Here is a 21,965-nt window from a genome sequence, read left to right as displayed (position 1 = left end):
TTTAGTCTTTTCCGACTTAATACACAAGGATTGTATCTTGGTAAGCGATTGTCCTGATTTTCACCACCCTTGCTACCTATTGACTAACGATATCATTTTTTCACACCTCATAGCACAGGTGAAAAAAACAACTAGTCTTAGTATATCAAAGCGTGTTTGTTACGTTGTCCTGTTACGCCACAAGCTGTTGTCCTGACCCTGGTGATTCTTTTGTTGCTACCATCTGCAAAATGATTGCCTTCCTTTCACACTTCATAACCATTGACAAGAAAGGCAGTTGCATAACATTATCAGCAACACTGCATGTTGCCTTGTTGTGTTCCTGACCTGCTAATGATTATGTTGAGTAAATTCATTATGGACTGTTTCTGATAATTCCAAGGACTGTTTTTTAGTAGTTAGTGTAGGATGATATTTGTTTTGAAGACAATTGTTGTGGTACTTGTAGGTCATCCGGCGTATCTTGGAACCTGTTGGCAGAATCAATTGAGCGTTTTCTCGTATCATTGACGTCACGAGATCAAATATGAGACTTACTCACACTTTGAAAAATATTTGCTCAAGGCATCCGAGTTATATAATAGCAAGAAGTAATAGATCTGATTCAAGTCTTATCCTGGATTGATACTTTTTTGTAGCGCAATATTTTGCAAAACAGCTCTGACATGGCCGGGCTTCCATTACTAACTGAACATACGGTTGCCTGTACAAATGTCAAAGCATCTGACAGCAAACAGAGCAGCGAGGGGAGACTGCTGAATTGACTAGATATTGACAAAGTGAGAAAAAACACCATAAGCTTCGGGCGATGAGGGATAATAAAATATTTATCTCATGGAAAATGCAGGATTGAATATCGAATCGCTCGGATGTTTGTTCAATGTGCGTTATCAGAGGCACGAGATTTTCAGAGGAATGAATGAATATATTCATGTTCAAAAACAGCTAACAAAACAAGGCAAGGAATACTTTCTGCAATGTTAATTATTGTTTCTGTCAATATCAAACATTCGAGTCTTTGTTGGCTTTTTATCTTTATCTGATGATACAGCCAAAAAGGCGAGGCGTATACATTTTATTTATCTAAACAGAAAATACTCACTAATTTATGCAAAAGGCCGTGTATACGTAGTACTTCACTGTCACTTGCGATATCGCAGTATAACATTGCCACGTTTTAGATGAAAAGTTCATTTTTGGAGGGGATCTAAGTCACCAATAGACTTTGTACAAACGTGAATAGTGCTGAACAATGAATAGTACATCAGATGTACTATATGAGACGTACATCAGATGTACTATATGAGACGTACATCAGATGTACTATATGAGACGTACATCAGATGTACTATGAGACAGTAGACACACATAAACGTAAAGTGCAGAAGGATTTCCGCCCATCAAAATGTAACTCCTACTTTAAGTCCCCCTATAATGTTGCTTCAAAACGCCATGGTAAAAAAACCTACAGAGCCTTTAAGCTCCGTGGTTTAACATTTAAGAATCGTACGTTTAAATGCCAACAGACAGAGAGGAGATAATCATGGTTGCTTTTCATCCAGATCACGTGGCAGGATATGCTTTAACCTCAGTTCGATTGATTCTCCTGCATAAACGATGGACAGGCTGATAAAAGACACGCTTTCAATAGCTGATGGGCTGAGATCTCAATCGTGGAATGATATTTTCGCTCCGGAGATTTAGTTAGATTGATTCCAAGTCGTGGTTTAGAATTCCCATGGTTTTAAGAAGAAACATGGCAGGGGATTTTGATATCGAAGGAAACTGATCGCAAGGTTCTTTTATTAAGTTTTGAAAGACCATCAGAAGCCCAGAAGCAAGCATTCTTGGGAACCGTCCCCAGAAAACGAAATAGTATATAAGTTTGGACGGAACATTCAGTACCTATGTTAAGGCAGCTCATCGTATACCGATATGTCATATGATCTGTAAATCCCTTTCGGCAGGAAATGGTTTGGTTTGCGGCAGGTGCGTCATGACACAGGATATTTTCTGCTGTAGACAGTTTGCTTACAAGAAAAGGATTTCATGGTAACCATGGTAATATACCAAACCACTTGTAATAATGTGAAGAAGGTTTTGAATCCACACGTTGACGAACTGTGTCAATAAATCTGATAGAATTCTTAAGTATGTTTAACACATGCTTGCGCTTAAATGAAGTGCCATTAGAAAACGTTTGAGAGCATTTATTTGATACTCTCAGTGTGATTGGATTGCTCTGTAATGTTCTGTTCTGTTTCTGTTCCAACTAACAGAAAAAACCTCTTCGTGAACATCTATCATGATCTCACTCCTTGAAAGACTTCGGTACAACTTCATTATCTGGGCTCTTAAGTTTATCATTTCTCTTTTTAGCCAAGCTGTCCCTAAACCTGACCCAACATATCAGCTGAGTGAGTTGCATTGACAATGAATGGTCATTTATATTCTAAGTAAAGCTTTGGAAGAGCAATACCATTGTCATACGATGCATTCGTTGTGCCTTGACTTCGCTGAGGAACCAACAGCTCAGAGGTCACCATGGTCACAGCTGATTGTGATCACTTACGTGGCTGACCAAGATGCTTTAGGCTACCTTTTGCCATGGTTGTGGTTCGTGCCAGATACTGGCAATACCAAGATAATGAGAATTGTATATTCGCATTAATAAGTAAAGCGTTCGAAAACAGTGAAAAGTTAAACCATAATATACAAATTGTTGACTTGCATTAATTTTGTCGCCATTAGCTCACATAACAAACCAGCATCAAATCTTTTCTCTCTTTGCAGCAACAAGTTTCATGACATTTCTGAGCAGTTTTTATTAACACATCCGATTTGTTTTTACTGCATCAAAGGCAGAAATTAATGCTCTCTGACAGCACGCATCGACAGCGGTTGATGATTTGAGGCAAATGCGTATCACTTTGCAGCAACTCAATCCCCACCAGAGATGTCTTAAAGAATTGGCTAACACTGTCAACATGGTAGAAAAGTTGATGTCAATAATGGTAATAGAACCAAATGACTGTTGAAACGAAGGGGTCATTGTTGTTCTTTGAAGAAATAGAACCAAGTGACTGTTGAAACAAAGGGGTCATTGATGTCCTTTGAAGAAATAGAATTAAGTGACTGTTGAAACAAAGGGGTCACTGATGTCCTTTGAAGAAATAGAACCGAGTGACTGTTGAAACAAAGGGGTCACTGATGTCCTTTGAAGCGATAGAACTAAGTGACTGTTGAAACAAAGGGGTCATTGATGTCCTTTGAAGCGATAGAACCAAGTGACTGTTGAAACGAAGGGGTCATTGTTGTCCTTTGAAGAAATAGAACCAAGTGACTGTTGATACAAAGAGGTCACTGATGTCCTTTGAAGAAATAGAACCAAGTGACTGTTAAAACAAAGAGGTAACTGATGTCATTTGAACCAAGAAAGGAACCGAGTGACTATAAGCTATAAACCCAAGTTGCTGTTGAAACGAAGGGACCAATGATGTCATTCGGAACAAAAATCAATCTCAATTGCAGCACTTACTTAATTGAAATACGTCTATCATTCACGAGAGAGCAAGTATTTGCCCTATCGTCACACAAGCGTTTTCCTCCTGCACAGTGAAAGCACTAAGTGATTCTTCGTTCATCAGTCAGTCGAGTCATTTACTTGACGAAACCATTTCAAGGTTTTTCTACTTTTCGCACTGAATGGGCCCAGAAACCGAGAGAATGCGACCTGCATCAAGTGATCTCTTAACTAAAATGAAGGAGGTGAAAACGATCGCGTAAGTGAGGTAAAATTTAAATATGACTTGGATACGGCATACATACATTGTTGATAACATTATCAGAGGTTTTCTGTCTTCAAAACAAAGCCGACAGCGAAGAAAGCATGATTAAAACAAACCAACCAATTTGGCGCATGACTTACCTTGCCCACTGCAGGACACTCCTCAGAAGGGAAGACATGGTCTCAGGACATTCGAATCCAATGCAAAAATGGTCGGTGCAGTGTTTGTGTCTAAGCAGTGTCACTAGTCTACTTTTCTTCTAGTGCGATCTCACCTATTTCTAATCTGTCATATCCGCCCGTATATTCGAAGTGAAACACTAGCAAATGTACCAAATATATATATTTTAGCTCCACCTTCGGCAACAGCGAGTTGTAATCCCTCTTCTACGTCTGGTTGTGACTTGTCTCAATGATAGTTTCGGAAATCGATTTGTCCTAATCGAAAGTGATCACTCGACGATATGACTTGACACTACTACCTATTAACAGGATAACGGAATTACCACTACTAAAAGTACTAAATGACGTGTTCTCTTGGGTATCAAGCTACTTCCCGAACGCTCGCGTTGCCAGTAGTGATGACCAATCAATTACGATGAGTAACAATAGTTCTGAGATATCATAGTTCCCGTTGTATTATTCGGTAAGGTTGTTACGTGTCTACTTCCAACGACTGTGATGTTATATTCGCAAAATCAAGAGCTAGAAAACGTCTGTAATGAAATGCAATTCAAGCTAATCGCGTGAATCAGTTATGTTGCAGACGATGCTTTGTCTTTATTCCTGCCAAGACATATTCCTGTACAAACGCTGTTTTCATATCATCGCAACATATTCCTCGATGAATCTCAACTGTGCGAGCTGCTCCGCCCCAGAGTACCGTATCCTTCGCGAGCTACCAAAACACACTCTATATAGTTATGACACACCGCTTTGAACCCTAACGCACGGCCTTGTAATCACAAACTGACTTGGAAGTGCTGGGATGTAATTTAGTCCCTGCCACACAAGTTAGCATCATCGGTCGCGTCACATGCTCGTGCTATGACAGGTGCTCGGATACAGTAAATGGGATTACAGCTTTGGAAGGCTTACTCCGCTATGTTAATAGCTGAACAACTATTGGTAGTGCTGCCACCACGCTGGATATGACATGTAAAGGAATCCTAGTTACACCTAAATACAACCCGCTTCTATTGAAGGAGAGATTATAGATGATGCGTCGTTTTCCATGGCATTTGTCGACAGAAGTCATTTCTCGTAGTGATATCGTCATGATATGAATTTAATGGTGCGGTGATAGTTGCCCGAAGGCATGGTACATTATCTTAGTAAAAGTTGGGGAAATTGACGACTATATTGAAATGGTGAAGTTGACGTTGCCATATCAGTGCTAAGTATTACAACTATATAAAGACCTTTCCTTACCACTATATTGAGATCTTTCTTTTGCAAAATTGTATCCTTCTTCTGTTCCACATGTGCAAGCTACAAGCTACACCACGGATGCATGCTTACGTAGCGTGTAGAGAACAATAGCTCATTCACATAGTGATTATGTAAGGATACGGCAGACACACGACATCCGTGTACTGCCCCAATTCTCTCCTCTTGTGTTTGTGTTTCAGCATCCAGTGCTATCAAAACAACATGTTACCCGAAAATGCAGTGAATAGGAGACATGATTCTCTTTCCCTTGCTATTCAGCCGAGGTGTTCCACCTGAAGAAATGATCAATTACATTCAAAAAGGCGCAGTTAAGCAATCTTTTAAAGTAAGTCCTTTGAAATTAACGACAACAACGTTCATGACGTCACTGCTCTAGTTACAATGCTATCCACTTTCAAACAAAATGCATCGCTTGAAGGAACATTGGTGAAAAATGGTACTAAAAGCAGATGGCTGTTGCATTAATGCACTTGCCCTATCATGACTAAAGTAGTGGAAGCAAAATAAGCTAGATAAGAGAACCGCTGAAGAACCTGAAGCGTTGGCATTTAAATAAACTGTGAGAATAACAAGCTTACAACAAAAATAGTCGCTAAGCATTGTCGGAGTTGCTTTGGTAATTCCGATGCCATGGAAATAAGGTAATGCTGATAATGTCTCTCCTGGTATAAGACTTCCTTTCTGAGTAAATAGATAAACCTTCTGGCACGCCAGAGGAACGACCGCGGGGTAAATTGCAAACATCGCAGACTAATTGTACTCACAAGGAATTGGCAGCACCCCGTTTCAATCAAGGGAATGGGGGATATGTCCCCTTGGAAGAAGTGTCAGGCCTATCGGATTTTGGCAGACCGTTCTATAGAAGCCATGATCTTTAGCCAAGAGAATTACAAAATCCTTTGCTTCCCGGACATATTATTATATCCACCGACACATCAAACTTCTACGCTTGGTCCTCAACCAATAGTATCTTATTCTTCATCAGTTTACGGATGAACAATGAACATTTGCCCAAACTAAACTGCATTTAATAACGTTATTGACACATTTACCTTGAAGTTGTATGTGGCAATGATATTTGAGGTAAAATGTGGTGTTTCTAACGATTAGAGGTCGAAGCAAAAGGATACTGCTAGTCGTTATATTTCACCTTGATCATTGTCAAATACTAGTTCATGTCGTCCGGCTTTGGGGTGAACCATTGCTGACACAATTCCTTATAGCAAAGAGATCACTCCTGTGGACGCGGGTGACCATTTGATTTATTCTCTTATCTTTTCTTTGCCTTGGGAAGACATACCCACACTTTGGCAACCACGCAGAGAAATGCACTAGACAGCGATGTTGTGTTTCTCACACAGCATCCGAAGGAACGCCAAGGGCATCCGAGAGAAAGCTTCCCGCTTATAATTGAAATAATTGAAGCTGGTGTGCCGATGGCAATCAACGCGATGTTGTATTAAACGGCTGGGCTCAGGAACTATTATCTGTATTATGGGTTTGTAGGTAAACTTGCGCTGAAGTCAAGTACACTCGTCGTATCTCTTAATCGGAAAGGCTGAGGTTTCAAATCAAATGTCTGAGGATAACAGACCATCAGGGCAAAAGTCCGCAGTAGCGAGAGAAAGAAGACGCAATGACGTTGACTGGATCATCTTGTGACTTTAGAATCCATCATACCTTTTTCAAGAACGGTCCTTTGAAAAAGAATGCCTTTTATGAGCAATGAGTGGTCTTCTTTCTGAGAAATACTCGCACTAACCTTCACATCGTGTGTAATATCTATTGAACTTGGTAACTCACATAATCTTGAAAATTCCAATAGCTTATCTTCCACGGCGGCGGATGGCGAGGCCCTGGTGGAATCAGGCCGTTGCAGGTGGGGTTCATCAACCAAACATGAGCCACTGAGAGTATTGAATTGAGATTAGATTTGCTGATGCCTTGAGTACAATTTCGTGTCATCAGCCCACTCGCCACTTGTGATTCCAATTGAATATAACTCTTGGTGTCAGACCCTATGTCAACGAATAGCTCTCCCAGCGGAAATGATTTCTAATCTGAGTCATTTCAGAACGCAGTATATGAACTGAACATCAAAGGGTTTCTTGATTAGATTCGTTGGACTATTTCACCTTTCGAACACCTTTAACCTGAAATTTTTGCTCTCCATAAACACAATTCCGAAGAGAAGTTAATGATTTAGACATCAAAGGATTTTTACTTTGCCGTGTTGATTTGATGTGTTTGGTTTTGTTGAACTATTTAACTCCAATTGCAACTCGATCATCATCATGAGGTTTACTATTAATGTCATATTTCTGCTCTTTTGCTTGTGATAAAAGGAAAATATGTTGAAATAGGTTCTTAAAGTTGTAGCTCAATTATTGATTTATAGTAAAAGGCTTGTAGTGTACTAAAAAAGTTCAATAAATGTGCTAATTTGAGACGAGGACACGAGTTGCTAAGAATCATTAATCTGGCATTTGATAATCTAGTACAGTACGGTACAGTAGAGTGTTTTCCTTGACATTCTGTTTACAATGACATACTGGTTAACGTATACTGTGCTCTAAAAGCTTCTAATCTGATGTCTTCGCATCTTAGCATAACGAGGGCGAACCACTCCAATCAAGCTAAGCTAATACACGTCAAAGACTCAGATCACTACCCAACAAGGACAACCTGTCTAGTGCTCTAAATGAGTGGGCAATCTGCCGTGTAATAAAAGACCCAAGGAGACAAAAACAACTAGAGGCTGTAAAAGGGATCTCTCTTACTAAATTACCAATTTCGCCGGAGCAGACTCGTTATTACCAGTTCAGGTGCTCATGTTATCACCCAATTGCTTTGGTATAATTGGATGAATGTCATGAAAAACCACAGTTAATACCAAAGACTTCAAGCGATAATGGCTCCTCTTTTATCGTGATATGTGCATGTTAGGAGAATGGAGATCACGGCGTACCAAGCTATTGCCTGAATTCAAGAATAACGGTAAAATGGCATCCTGCGATGAAAGCAATATTGTTTTTGCTGGTACACATTGGAAAATACACAATATTAACATTTGATTTAATGTTATAGTAATTTCAAAACTGTATTTTAAGGTTCACTGTTTAAATGTTCACTTGCCGTAAAAGCACTTTGTAAAAAGAAGAAATACACCCAAAATGGAGTAAGAAAGATCTTTTTTTCCTGACTTTGCTAAAAGAAGTCAAGTCTTGCACGTCGACAATTACTCAGGGCAACTGCGAGCAAAAACAGTGTCTCAAGGTGCCCTCCTGGTAGCTTTGCCTCCCATCGGGCTCATCAAGCCAACCGAGCAGCGAAAGCTATTCTAAAGCTCACTTTGATGTCAACTGTAATTAACTGACTTCTTCTTTGTAACAAATTACCATAAGTAAGATGGACCAAGGGATTCAAAGTTCAAGATTAGACCGAAGTGACGGTATATACTACTTAGCTACAAGGCTCACCTTCACGATCTATTTTTAAACCGACAGTGGTAGTTTCGTTGGCACTTAGCTGACGAGTTTCACTGCGATGGCGAGGCTATTTGGTGGGAGCTAACGGATTTGACCTACATTAGGAAGGGTTGTTCAATGTAGTAGTAACCTCATTTCAGGAAGAGCTGTTAAATGTGGTTAGTATATAGACGTGGACCGTAAGGTATCCCTCAGTGTTGAGCAGAGAAATTGAAAAGTTATGCCGACATATTTTGTAATTTGTAGCCTTTGGTAGCATGTACTGTCATGCCGGTCCCGCGATTCCATTGGTCCCATCTTACTCATGGTGAGTAATACTAGTTCTGTAAAGTATGTTCATCACCTTCGTGTTAAGTTCGACTACAGCGAGGACTTGGCTGTTTGATTGAAGCTCATTGATCTGACCTAAAGTATGATGTTCACTGTGTCCTAGTGTCTTCTAGCGTCCTCAGTCGTGCACGGAGAAATTAAAAAGGTATCATAAATTTTCACTCATATGGGCGTTAGGGATTAAACGTATTGCAAATTGGTACTATATCGACAGTAGGTTTGATCCAGTAAGGGTCTACATATCTATCCAAAGATATTTTTTTCTTGCCTCAAGGTGAATTTATTTCGTTGGTAGGCAGAAAAAAAGACAAACTCTCTGTCATTAAACTCCCTGGCTGAAAATGACATGGCTTCCGCTACGCAAACAACGTTGCCATGGTAACTATAATCACTAGCTAAAGAGGAAGAAAAAATGTAAATTATTTCATCCGACTTTTTCACTGTTCTGATGTTGTTATGCCCGCAGGTTTCCACTCCGTGAGATTTTACTTTTTGGAATAAGTCACTTATATCATTAAGATGCATGGTATAACATGAATGAATACTCTAGTCAGCAGACGGAGCTTCATCCATAGGCCTTTTAAAAAAAAGGAAGCGTGTCTCTATTAATTGGGACAAGAAATAATTATATAACCATGCAACATTGACCAATGAAGCAAGGACTGAACGGAGAAAAGCATGTTTTCAAACCATTGATATTTTTCGTTTGGGAATCCTTGATATTGTGCACCTTTAGACTTTTGAACTGTGAGATATGAACTGATGGCAGATCATCGGTCACTATATTGAATCAGAAACATATAAACATGCTTTCTGCAATGGTAACGTCAGATCGTTACAAGCAAATGTAACTTCCAACCGTTAGATGTCGATGATATCTTCCTATAGTTAGAGCTGGGAACCAATTTGTCGATATTGACAATGGTCACTCTCATCACTAATAGATTGTTACTGTGTCGCCATCTCAGAAGTGGATGGGGAATAACTGTGTTACATTCTAACGGAAATGAATCCTTTGCTGAAAGCATTGCAACCTCGAGAAGCCTGGTGTCACATTTTGGAATGAGAAGGCAGCTGGGTTCTGCCTGGTCTGCGTGGCTTACGGAAAGATCCTCATGGTGGCTTTCGTAAAGATTTGATTGTATTTGAATTGTGAACAGATTGACATCTTTTAGTTAAGGTGTTAAATCAGGATGTAGCCTGCTTCAGTTGCATAAAGGAAAGGTACAGCATGATCTTAACGACTTGATATACTAACTACATCAATGTTCTTACCTGACTTGGTGTCCGACGGGAACGGTTGTGACCCTGTCTCCGGGCACCACATTCAGGGGCTGTTTGACCATGGAAGGCTTAATCTTCTCATAATCGCCAAAGCCCTTCTTGGTCTTCTTCCTCATCCATATCCTGTAGGCGACCACGGCCAGCACTATGAACAGGACAAGGGCGCCGATAGTCCCCGCGGCAATTCCAACGATGCCTTCTGAAAAGAGAGATGAAAGAAACATTAGATATTTCAAGTACGATCAACGAAATTCGCCCAGTGGTTTTCGCACAGCCGGCCCGAAAGGGCAGTGGCATTTACTTATAAAGAAGCCTGGACTACCACATGCTCGACATCCTATAAAGGAAGCTGAAGCTTGGTTCAATAACATTTATGCAGATGGCGACAATCTCTTTTTCTAAGCTGGCGACTGCTTTCGCTCGAGAAAGCCGAAGACATTGCATAGGATTCGTGTAACCATTCTTACCAAGCGAGCATTGCAAAACAATAATCCGAAGGAGTGTTCGTGGTATATTTGCGTTTATAAGCAAGATTTAAAACCTCTGTCGTTCATTTGTCGTACATTTCGCTTCCCCAAATAAACTTCCTTTTGCATTCAAAACATTTTGAAACCTGATATTCAAGACCTTTAGGGGTGGTTAGCTTTCATGACGACAAGGAACTTCGTAGCAGAAAAGGTCACAGAGTTATGAACAACCAAACCCAACATAGACTAAGAAAAAAGAAATATTCAAGAAGATAACGAAGCTAATTCAACATCGTTTGCGCCTGCTGTTGGCAAATGACCACAATAAGTGATTCAGTCCTTTGAAAGGGAGGAACAATATGTTTGCCTTGAAGTGACTAGATGGTCATGTTGGCTGAATAGCACAAGAGGATTTCGTAAAACTGCAAGGATTTCGTAAAATGCCAATATAAATGGTGTTTCTCTTCACGAAGTAGACGAAAGGTGTGCAGCTACGTCTTTCATTCGCGATAAAAGAAAAAACAGTGCGAGCTGCATGGGTTTGGCCTGTTACATTACGAAAGGCATTGTTTGCATCGCTGTTATCTGATAGAAAAATACTGTTTGGAAATATGTGAACAAATATTCAGCATTTTTGAGCCATGCGGCCTGAGAGAAACCGCAGATGGCAGGAAATATGAATGATAAAAATGTATGTCAGGCGTTCCATCATATAACTTCTGCAATGCACTTCGACCTGTGACACCACTCTATAATGTGTTGACACGTAGATTTACTGGCGACAACAGTGAGAGTTTTATCCAATGAGAAACGCGCAACCCTACTTCACCGTGACTGTGAAAAGACTAATCAAACCAATCACAAGACGTTGATCATTTCTTAGACGACTGGCTCCGTTTACAAGTGAACTTTGCATTACAGACATGACAGTTAATATATAGCCCGACCCATCATTGGAGATTGTCTGTTTACCACAACGAGTTAATGGGATTTGTTTCCGCCAGAAATGACGTCAGTCGTGGATAAATGAAAGCATTTGTATTATCAAGGCCGCTCCTGCTTGCCATAAAGGCCAGCTAACTACCCAGAGGCTCGTCGTATCACAACACAATATCTCCGTCCCAATTAACCTTTTGTTTTCAAATCCTAACCCCCACCTTCCTTATTCTCGAAAGAATATTTGCGTGAGGAAGTCGTCCCTTCTTTATAGAAGGTTGGATCCGGTCACGAGTCAATCAGCAACATCCCAGTCATAAACATTGATTGAGAGCAAAGAGAACGTGCGGAAATTCATAATAGAATACATTCGAGATGAGATCAAAGAAAATGGTTACGTTATGATTGTTTATGGGTGCATTTTCCATTACTCTATTTCTCATTACGTTTTGGTAGGCCGAGTAGAAGTGAAAAGCTAGCCTAATCCTCCTTGCCAAAACTTAAGAGATATATCTTTTCTTTCTTCTATCGAGAAAAAATGCATCTGTGCGGCGACAAAACACTTAATTTCTCGAAAGAGCTCAAGGCAGGTCAAAGAAGCCTCCTAAGGTTCTCGGCTCAGACTATTCTGTCCGTAATTCGATTCCTTAATGCAACTCTCATGTTGGTGGGCGATCTTCTTATACACTTGGCATTAACTGCTCTATAAAGTATTATGAATACGCTGTCCAAAGCATGCTTGTTTTTGCATGGTGCTTTCAAAACATGCCGAAAAACATGCTGATCACCTCTTTAAGTAAACCTTTCGTTGAATAAAGTGGAAAGCCAGTGGCAGGTCATACGTTTTATACCTTCTTTTAACATTATTCTACACGAAGACTAATGTAAAGTCCTGTCCTGAACTGATACAAATACGATGTATGAGTTGAAGTCCCTACATCAGCTCTATGTCATGATGAAGAGATGGAAAAGACGTGCATTAAATGGTGTACTAAGGAGGCCTAAAGGTTATATAGGTCAGAGAGAATAGCCCCCGGCCTCCCCCTCACACACACACACACACGCACGCACCTCCTGACATAATCAGATATTTCAGACCCCGGGGTTTAGACCTTTGCTGTATAAATTACCAATAGTTAGCCTGTGATGTAAAGTATGACCGTATGATTTTGATATTTGATCACGATGAGTGGTTAGATAGAGACAGATTTGAATATCAAGTTTACAGAAGATTTAAAATGATGCATTTCAATAAAATTACTCACCGATATTCATGACTGAACTCCTATTACGCTACATGTAGCATAGTCCGAAAGAAATTATCACAAGTACATGTCCCAGTATCCGAGTAGCACAGTCAGGTCCTATACGCAGAATGATGTCAAAGAATGTATATATTCCATGTCACTTGACAGGACATCGCTGAGACAGAAATGTTCTCCTGACCCGGATATCTCACTGTCGGGTCGAATAAAACAAAAGATAACCAGCTGGTAAATTACAGCAGACGACAGACTCACACTGTCATACGACCTGTGTTTAATGCAATAGTATCAGACTAAAAGTTATGCGAAAATCCCAAATTCGATGCGCCTGAGCACGACTAAAGGCCAATAATGCCTCAGCCGTACTTATCTCCCATTAGCAGACCTGACAATAATAGGGATCTGATAAAAGTATTTAGAATTTGGAAAATATTTTAATCTCCCACCTGTTTTTTTCTCAATATTTGTAACAACAATGATTATTTATTTCATATGCCTATAATACAACTTGATATTCTGTGGAAAAATTAGAACAATAACGTGGGTTGTAGTGCACGTGTAACCAGCGGCAAAGATGTGGGTCTCAATACCATGACAATTAACCCACACTCATAAATCCATAACTTACGTTTATTTAGCTTATTACATGATTAAGTATATTTTAAGGAGAGAATGTTAAGCATTTATACGGAAATCAAAATAAGTATAGTAGCAATAGCCAACGATCAGTTGGTAACATATAAAGCTTAACATTAAACAAGAATGTTAAGAACTATTCTTTCTCAAATCACATTCGTTTGCCATGTAGAAGCCAGTTAAGGCATAACAACGCTAAATAGAATATTCAAATAATTCAGCCAGAAGAAAGACGGAGAGGACAGTATTTTATGATGTTATCAATTTACAATTTAAGTATGGACAGACGAGAGATATTGCATTAAATCATGGTATCATACATACTATTAACAGTCTATAATCATTTTATAATACTACTGACCTAAAAAAAATGCCTTGTATAATGTCTGAATCACTTTCATTTAATTTGATTACTTCCTTGATGGATGCGTATCATTTATGACTCCCGATAGCCGAAATACCAGATGTCAAGTCATGTTCTTTTCTAGTTCAAGAGACGTGCCTATCGTCATGAAAATTTCTAACGAAGATTTTTTTCACTCTTTCAAGGAAAGATCTTCTTTTTTTCAGTGAAATTATAGTTAGTCTGAGTAACCTTTGAGTCAAAATATCAGCGTTTCAAAGCTTTTATAAAAATCAAGAACAGAACAGTACTCTAGAGACTAGTAGTTCTTTCTCATTCGGGTAAGAAAATTCGTCTCAAGCACAATCTTGGTGGCGGTGCAGACCATGAGGTCCGGTGTAACATATGTGGTTGTTCCCCATGTGTCAGTGTTTCCAAACAATAGGTAGCTAGAGAGACCACGACTTTTCAATAGGGGGGATACACAGAAAAACTTGTCAATCTATTTTTGAGCGTTCCCAAACAATGAGGGGAAACACTCAAAAACAGAAACACTCAAAAACATTACACCGGTTGTAATGATATCACAGCTGCCAGCACCATTGTATTCTCAGGCTCGATCAGCAATTCATTGGGTTCATATTGGTCCGGAAATTAGCTCATCCTGGTGGCATTAGTTACGGGATGCGACCATGATTTAGTCTTTACCTTTCCCTGTATCTTCGAATCAGCTTCATCTGGAGTTTATCAGACGGTCCAATCGTCCTATTGGACAAAGTGAATGCAGGTCAAACTGATATAACCCGTTTTATTCATTGATCTTCCGTTTATTAGTAATCTAATGACCAGTCATTATTCCATTATCTCATATCATAGTACTATATTGACACGTCTATAGCCACAATGAAAAAAGGTTCACCGGTCGATAAGTACGCAATGATCTGGTCTATGACCGATTGAGTGTTCACTTTCATTTCCCAGTATCAGTATATAACGACTCACACTGTTTTTTTCATTTCATTTCAGTACATGTACTGAAATACAGCGCAGTGCACTTGGTGTTTCATCGTTTCAATTCATCAGAGACCGGCAATGAGTCGGTGTGACCATCCACGGATCATCACTGAAGCCAAAAACAGTAGTACATGTACAACTAAACAACTAACAGAATACAACAACTCTCCTTGACTTCTCGATGGAGCATTTATAAGCAAACTTAGCTCAGTCGTTGACTATGAAGTCAGACGATGTGTTGCGTGAAAGCTTCTCTTCCAAGATAAGGTACGAGGACCACCGGGCGGTGGAAGAGAGCTCGTACCACTGCCAAGCATTTCGCCAACTCCTTACTAACTACTCCCTTTTTCCGTTTGGATGGTCTTAGATAATAGCATTGCTAGTCACGTACTGATAGGACCCATCACCGAGTAATCGACCCTACTTATTACAATTGACAATCCCCAACTCCATATTTATGACTACATTGGTTTATCTGATTGTATTGTAGTCTGAATGGTCTCCTTGGCAGAATCGCCACATCCGACTATGGATTTGCATTGACGGTGGAGTGGCTTGATTTGGTAACTGGGATATGATAAGGGTAATAACGAGTCTGTAACAGGACCTAAGGGGATTGAGAGCTATGGTCCATTAAAGAAGGCTACAGGTACACGCCGGGTAGGTCAGCTTAAGTTCCATGCAGATCTGTACTATCCAAAAACCACTTAATTCGAAAAGCAGCTCTAATATTATCCGATCGTCAATAAGATGGTAACTACTTTGGAGTAATCACAACAGCGAATACTTTCGATAAAGACAGTGACTTTTAGTATGCTTAGTCGCTTTTTAGTCCTTTTTAGTAGTTCCATCTCGATTGTGCGAAACCTCTTTAAGCTGGTCAGGAAGCTAGAACTGCATTAGATATACACATACTTCCATCATATAAATTTCGAAACTGTCAAACGAAAACACTGTCATAAGCGTGCGATTTGTTGTAACTTTGCGCAACACCTTTTCGTTTGCACGCCACTCAAAGGCGTAAAAAGCAAAATTGCCAGCCTCATGGTTTTCCAAGAACGCTTCAAAAACTAAATTTGCCTGTTATCTAATTATACGCTTCATCAGCCAAAATTCGTTAACCAAAGAATGAACCGACTTTAAAGTGGCGGCAAATTTACGCTTGCATGATTTCAAAATAGATCAAAGGCGAAACATGGCTGTTCTTTGCCGTCTTCGATTTTCGAGTTCCACGCAGCTTAGTCGGGGAATTACACCCTAATGCGAGATCCATTACTGCAACCATTGACGTCATCAATGTCACCAATGCCGCTTTCCTGAGGTATGGATGGCCAAGCAAAATAGATCGAGCGGGACGCTGACGATTTGGAGCAGCTATCACTTTAAAGCTGTTAGACAGTGTCGATGGCGCGCTCAGTTCTTAAACTTTGGGCTATTTCCTTTTTGATGCATTAACAAATAAAAAACCATAGTCCGTGGTATCTTTTTATTAGGTCGGATAACCTTTTCATTGCATTTCTTCTTGATAGGAGGTTGGAGGAGATACAGAGAAGTAAGATAACCCTCTTGGTTTCAATGTGAATACTCCGACGAAACACACACTGCTATAAAGATTTCACAACTTTGCCATCGTCTCTTTATCCTGCGCGTTCACAGACAGGCGGAATTGTGTCAAAACCATTACAGTGTTCTCCAATAGCAACATGATACATGCCACGAAACCATGCCTGAAGATTCGCCTTACTATCACGCCATGTGTTTACACTCTGAATTATTGAAATACTTTTCTTCTATCAACTCTGCATCAGGTCATACACGTTACCGTTAGGAAGAATAGTTGCTGACAGTATCATTGGCATCACCGAGAAAGAAATTTTGACATCTAGTTAAATTCGCAGTCTAATGTACCAAAATATGTCGGAGTAGGTGGTATTCTCCCGGGAGTGATATCATTATGTCTTTATCACCTATCGCAGTTTATTCTTGTAAAGAAGTTTTTATTGGAATATTTTGGATGAGGCTTTTAAGTCAGTACACCGTCAACATGGGGATACAGTGATCAAGTGGCCTTTCTTGTCAGATAGAAAAATGACTGGAATCCAAAATGGCAAGATAAGACTGCAAAATAACTATTCTCTCCTGTTGTTTTCGACGAGGGTATCATGAAACATCAGCACAAGCCTTTCCACACAGTAAATCGCCATCATAATACTGGTTGTTACTTCTTTTATTCTTCAGTTTGTCTGCCGCCGTTTGCACTAAATTTATCACATAGCACATGCACGAGATACCGTATCCAACCCTGTATACACATGCCACGTTTGGCATATATCGATTGCTTCGTCAAGCAATAATCCAAAAGCTGTCACGATCTGATAAATGACCAAAACTCAAATCTGCCATTTCAAATTTTTTTTCGCATAAATCATTCGGCATCCTACACCACCTCTGATGGCCAAACATATTTCAATATTTTATTCATGAACTTTATTACACGCCTAGTATTCTCTGATGGCACATTTCATCCCAATTTAGTGTCTAGGTATAAATTATGTTGTCTACAACACAAGTCATGAGGAAATAGCACTTAAGGGAATTGAAATTTCACTGTTCATTTTACTTTTATTTTCATCCATATTTCATCTGTGTTTTCTTCTTTGTAACGGAAATTTGATTCTGAGAAAGCTATTAGGACTATTCTCAGTTGTCAAGATTAATAAAGCAAGCCAGAGATTTCAATGCAATTTCCAATATCTTGGGAATACGTTTTGGGAATAGAGAGAATACAATTATTTTAAACGAACAAAGCATGTCTCACTCATAAGACCTAAATGTTAATCAGTGTATGACAATATGTACTGCCCCGATGTATCCACAGTTTGCCAAACGAGAGAGGCTTATTAGCTCTCTTTAATCGAAGGAGCTGGCGACTTGTACATAATCCATTCAACCTAATTCGTCAAAAGTGGAACTTCTTATTACACAAAGTGCAGACTCAAACTTCATAATTTAGAAAAATTCGTGCGTCATTGTTTGTAACAGTTACGGAACAGGGCAAAAATGAACCATCACATTTGAACTGCGAGTCGCGCTTGACTTGCATCCATCTCTTGTTTCTCATTATTCCGTCAGCTTACATTCCGTTATTAATGGTGCAACTTTCTTTATACTAAACATGTTCAATCCTATAAGCCTGGCATACTTTCTTGAATACGAAATACCTTTATCAATGAATAGTTTTGTCTTAGTTCATGTCGAAAAGATGATATAGAGGTCCACAACTGTACACTGAATACGTGAGGCAGCTGGCTCAATCAACGTAGGCGATAGGTTACTGCTATGAAAGACTGACTTGATACTGCATGCGTAAAGGAGGTAAGATATATGACGAGCAGATAGCTGATTTAACGCACAGATCGAAATGGCCATCAGGTAGAGACTTTGTACTCACTTTTAACCGCAAGTCCCCTCTCCCAATTTGGAAGTGTACCAAAAATATATAAGACCCGTACACATACTTGCATAACGAAACAATTAATAACATTGAGCAACAACTTGTGCTAACTTCACCGAACGTGTATTATCGTACGGGTAAGCTGGTGCATTATCTCTGATCTTGTTGTACAAATCAGTGTACGGCAGCTAGCAAAAAAATAACGGATAACGTGCAAGTAATTCTACTACCCAATATCGACATCGCTGGCAACATTTGTACGATCAATGCCTGATATTCTGTACGGCGACACTCTTTCTTGAGATACATAGGTGTCGATCAAGTACCATCTACATGTATCTATTCTACATTCCCTTTTCTAGTGACACCATTAGCATCAATTTTGTTCATGGATAAAGCCCAACAACCATTACAGCTAACATTTGCGTGACGTATTTGACCATCACCAACAATTGCCAAGCAGGCTAAACAAAATTGTTGAGGCAGGTGTTCAATCTAAACTGCAACTTGAAACTCATGTCTATCAACTCGATTAAGGGATTGGAACTCACCTAAGCCTCAAATACAAAGTAGAATAGAGGATATTTAGACTCTCTCCATTGAAATAAACTGCGCTCTGCTACCATGTTACTAATTTCACAGTCGGTGCAATATGAATGAACTACCGGAGTGGTAAAAATGACTTTAAAATAGTTATTTTTATCAACTAAGTTTAAGGGTGCAGGAGCCTCATGTGAGGCGTGGAAAAGCTACTTGATGATGACGGCGAAGACGATGATGAAGATGATGATGATGATGATGATGATGATGATGATGATGATGATGATGATGATGATGATGATGATGATGTATACAGGCCTTACATGATTTGATTCGTTTGTGATTGAGTAATGTCACTGTCAAATCACACTGCTTGAGATATGACGAAAACTGTAACTGTAATCAGGTTACTCAAATGTCGTTGATTCCACTCAAGCCTTTTCGTAACCTTGTTATATCTGACACTAAATGGATTCCCTACCACCTTTGAAACTTTCATTCCACCAAAATGATCATATTAGATTATTGCCTCGCGGCATGTAAGGAAACGAAGATACATGAATCCCATCACAATGCCATTAGACTTTTAGAGAAAAAAATGCATGTAAAAGGATGTTATGCGACTACCTTGAAATATTGTACTCACAACAAAGAAAATAGAAGACTTTCACAAATGGTGCGAAGCGGTAAAGACTCATTCGTGATGCATCGGGACAAACGGCGAAGGTTGTGACATGGTACTGGAAATAAGTCGTGTTAGTCATGAGTTCTTACTTCCCTTGCACTTGTGATAGCCTCAACATGTTCCAGTAAAGCCAAAGTGAGCAATTAGTTGCAAAAGTGTTGCCCTTGATCAGTCGTTTGAGGCATGGTCTTTACCAGCGCAGCCAGTTCAGCTCTACAAACTGGTGTGCGAACATGTCTCATCGTCGATCGATCACAATATTTCTCACAAATAAACTGACACGTATCAAAACATAAGGCAACCCGACTAACAATTGATAGTTATCAAATTTGGTCCACGAGGATGGCCGCACCGCTGCAAAAACCTTGTCAATGTTTGTCATGTATGTCCGAATGATCAAATCCGGCTCATAAATGTGTTATTTCAATATATGGGTTATGTTTGCATAATGATCATACTAGCCGTGCTGACATCGTTCTCGCAGCTCGCGTTTCCGTTTTGACGAGTATTAATACATCACGCGAAATATGAAAAAGTATTTTAAAATGATGTTTTTGCCTGCAAAAATCAAAAAAAGACAGAATTTATACAGCTAAGAAGATAAATTTGTAATGCCGCAGCATCATGGCTCGCCGCAGTGAAAGCATCCAATTACACTGACCATGTCGGTGGCTCTGTCGATCTACGACATCAGGGAGACTGAATCCCCAATGCCGCAGTGGCCATGTCCACTTACCTCGGCCCATGTCGGTGATGGTTACTGACCTTAGCAGGTGAGTAATATAAGCCGCAACACTCAGCGGGACCTCTTCAAATCGATATCTGTCGTTTGGAGGAAATTACCATCCACACCAATTACCAAAGGATTTGGAGCCTTGGCTAAACGGGTTCTAGTCTCGTGACGAAGAGTGGTGAGTCTCTTGCCAAAGATCAAGAGATCAAGAGAATCTCTGATACAGCCAGCCTTAATGTGGTGTTGACACCCAATACATGCAGTCACAAACGACATGGGCACGCTTGTACAACACGGAGAACATCGTTAAACAAATTTTTACTGCAACATTGCTCAAGTCATAAGTTGTGAATGCGCATGAGTACATTGAAAACACTAGGAAATGAGTAATAGTTGGCAAGGCCTATCAGTCTGTGCAAATATCAGTCACGTGACGGGCAGACCTGAAGCCTGGTGCAACAATCACCCACACATCGCGAAAGCTGCCTGCTATATATTCCTAATGGTCCAATTATTCAACTAGTAGCCTCGACACCGGGAAATTATCTGCAATTAAAAACGAGCGAATTCACATGTACCTCAGATAGAAAACCACTTAAACGCCGCCGGGGCAGGTTCAACTTGCTAAAAGCAACCATCCATAACAACCAATTTTACACACGTTATGAAAGCAATCGTCGTTTTTCGATAAACATATCATATCTTCCCGCTGAACGCTTAAAAGCAATTCAAATGATGATCCCGTAGGCACAGCTACCATAAATCAATAGACAAGAATGACATGATTATTCATTTCCTTTAATATTAAGTGGTTGAACTCAGGCTGAATTGAAGTCGGCTGAGCGCTGTGTCATGGCCATGGCCATGGCCATCATATTGTACCGTCACCCTCATGAATGCCCAAGTCATTTTTTGGCCGAATTGATATTTTCGCCTAAGGTAGCTCTTTACGATAAGAGCCACCTGTGGTAAAAGTGCCTTCTCCTGGTGTGGAGGAAGGTCCATGGAATAACTGCCGAAGTCAAGCTTTGGACTTTATCGTATCGTTGGATGACTTCTTTACATTATTTTTTACTAATCGTTTTTTTATGGTCAGGCTATTGTCATATATCAAAGGGTCGTCTCGCTAGCTATGATATCTGCATTGTAACTTTGCATGAATATGACTATTTTAGATCCATCTTTAGCCTGCATACCAGGAATAGAACAAAGATCATGACATCGCCGACAGCAGAACTCTTGGGATACAATTCTAACACATTCGTATCGACAAAACAGAAGAAGTTGCCTTTTACGTCAAATGGTAAAGTGCATCTTCAAGAAAGGAAATGTTGTCTTACAAGTTGTGTGTCCTATTTTCTGAGTCACTCCCAACACTTCGTTCATCTATGCAATACTTTTTTGCTAGCTACATGGAAAGGAAATTGTTGTGTTCCCAAACTTTTTGAGAGTTGTGTAGATTTTTGGAGATATTGTGTGAAAATGTCAAGTATTCTTTGACCGAGGTGTACACGTACACACTTTGCAAATGCAAAAAACAACAACACAGAG

At 39.8% G+C, this 21,965-nt stretch overlaps 1 protein-coding gene across 3 annotated transcripts in view; it reads right to left on the bottom strand.

The window, feature by feature from the left end:
* LOC135495392 (synaptotagmin-15-like) overlaps nt 1–21,965 on the bottom strand; it is an 83,846-nt gene that overhangs the window by 43,798 nt on the left and 18,083 nt on the right. Inside the window, exons 1-2 of one of the 3 annotated variants that reach the window (XM_064783962.1) lie at nt 13,010–13,216; nt 10,333–10,540 (exon numbers count right to left, since the gene is read on the bottom strand). In XM_064783962.1, coding sequence (XP_064640032.1) covers nt 10,333–10,540; nt 13,010–13,019 — 218 coding nt within the window. In that variant the 5' untranslated portion in view covers nt 13,020–13,216. Of the gene's footprint in view, nt 1–3,928; nt 4,857–10,332; nt 10,541–13,009; nt 13,217–21,965 lie in introns of those variants that run through there. The other 2 variants (XM_064783952.1, XM_064783973.1) reach the window with 2 other exon arrangements.

This window comes from Lineus longissimus, chromosome 1 (genome assembly GCF_910592395.1).
Source record: "Lineus longissimus chromosome 1, tnLinLong1.2, whole genome shotgun sequence".
NCBI lineage: Eukaryota > Metazoa > Nemertea > Pilidiophora > Heteronemertea > Lineidae > Lineus > Lineus longissimus.
The sequence above is the reverse complement of the archived record's forward strand: the minus strand, read 5'-3'. Positions and strand labels throughout refer to the sequence as shown.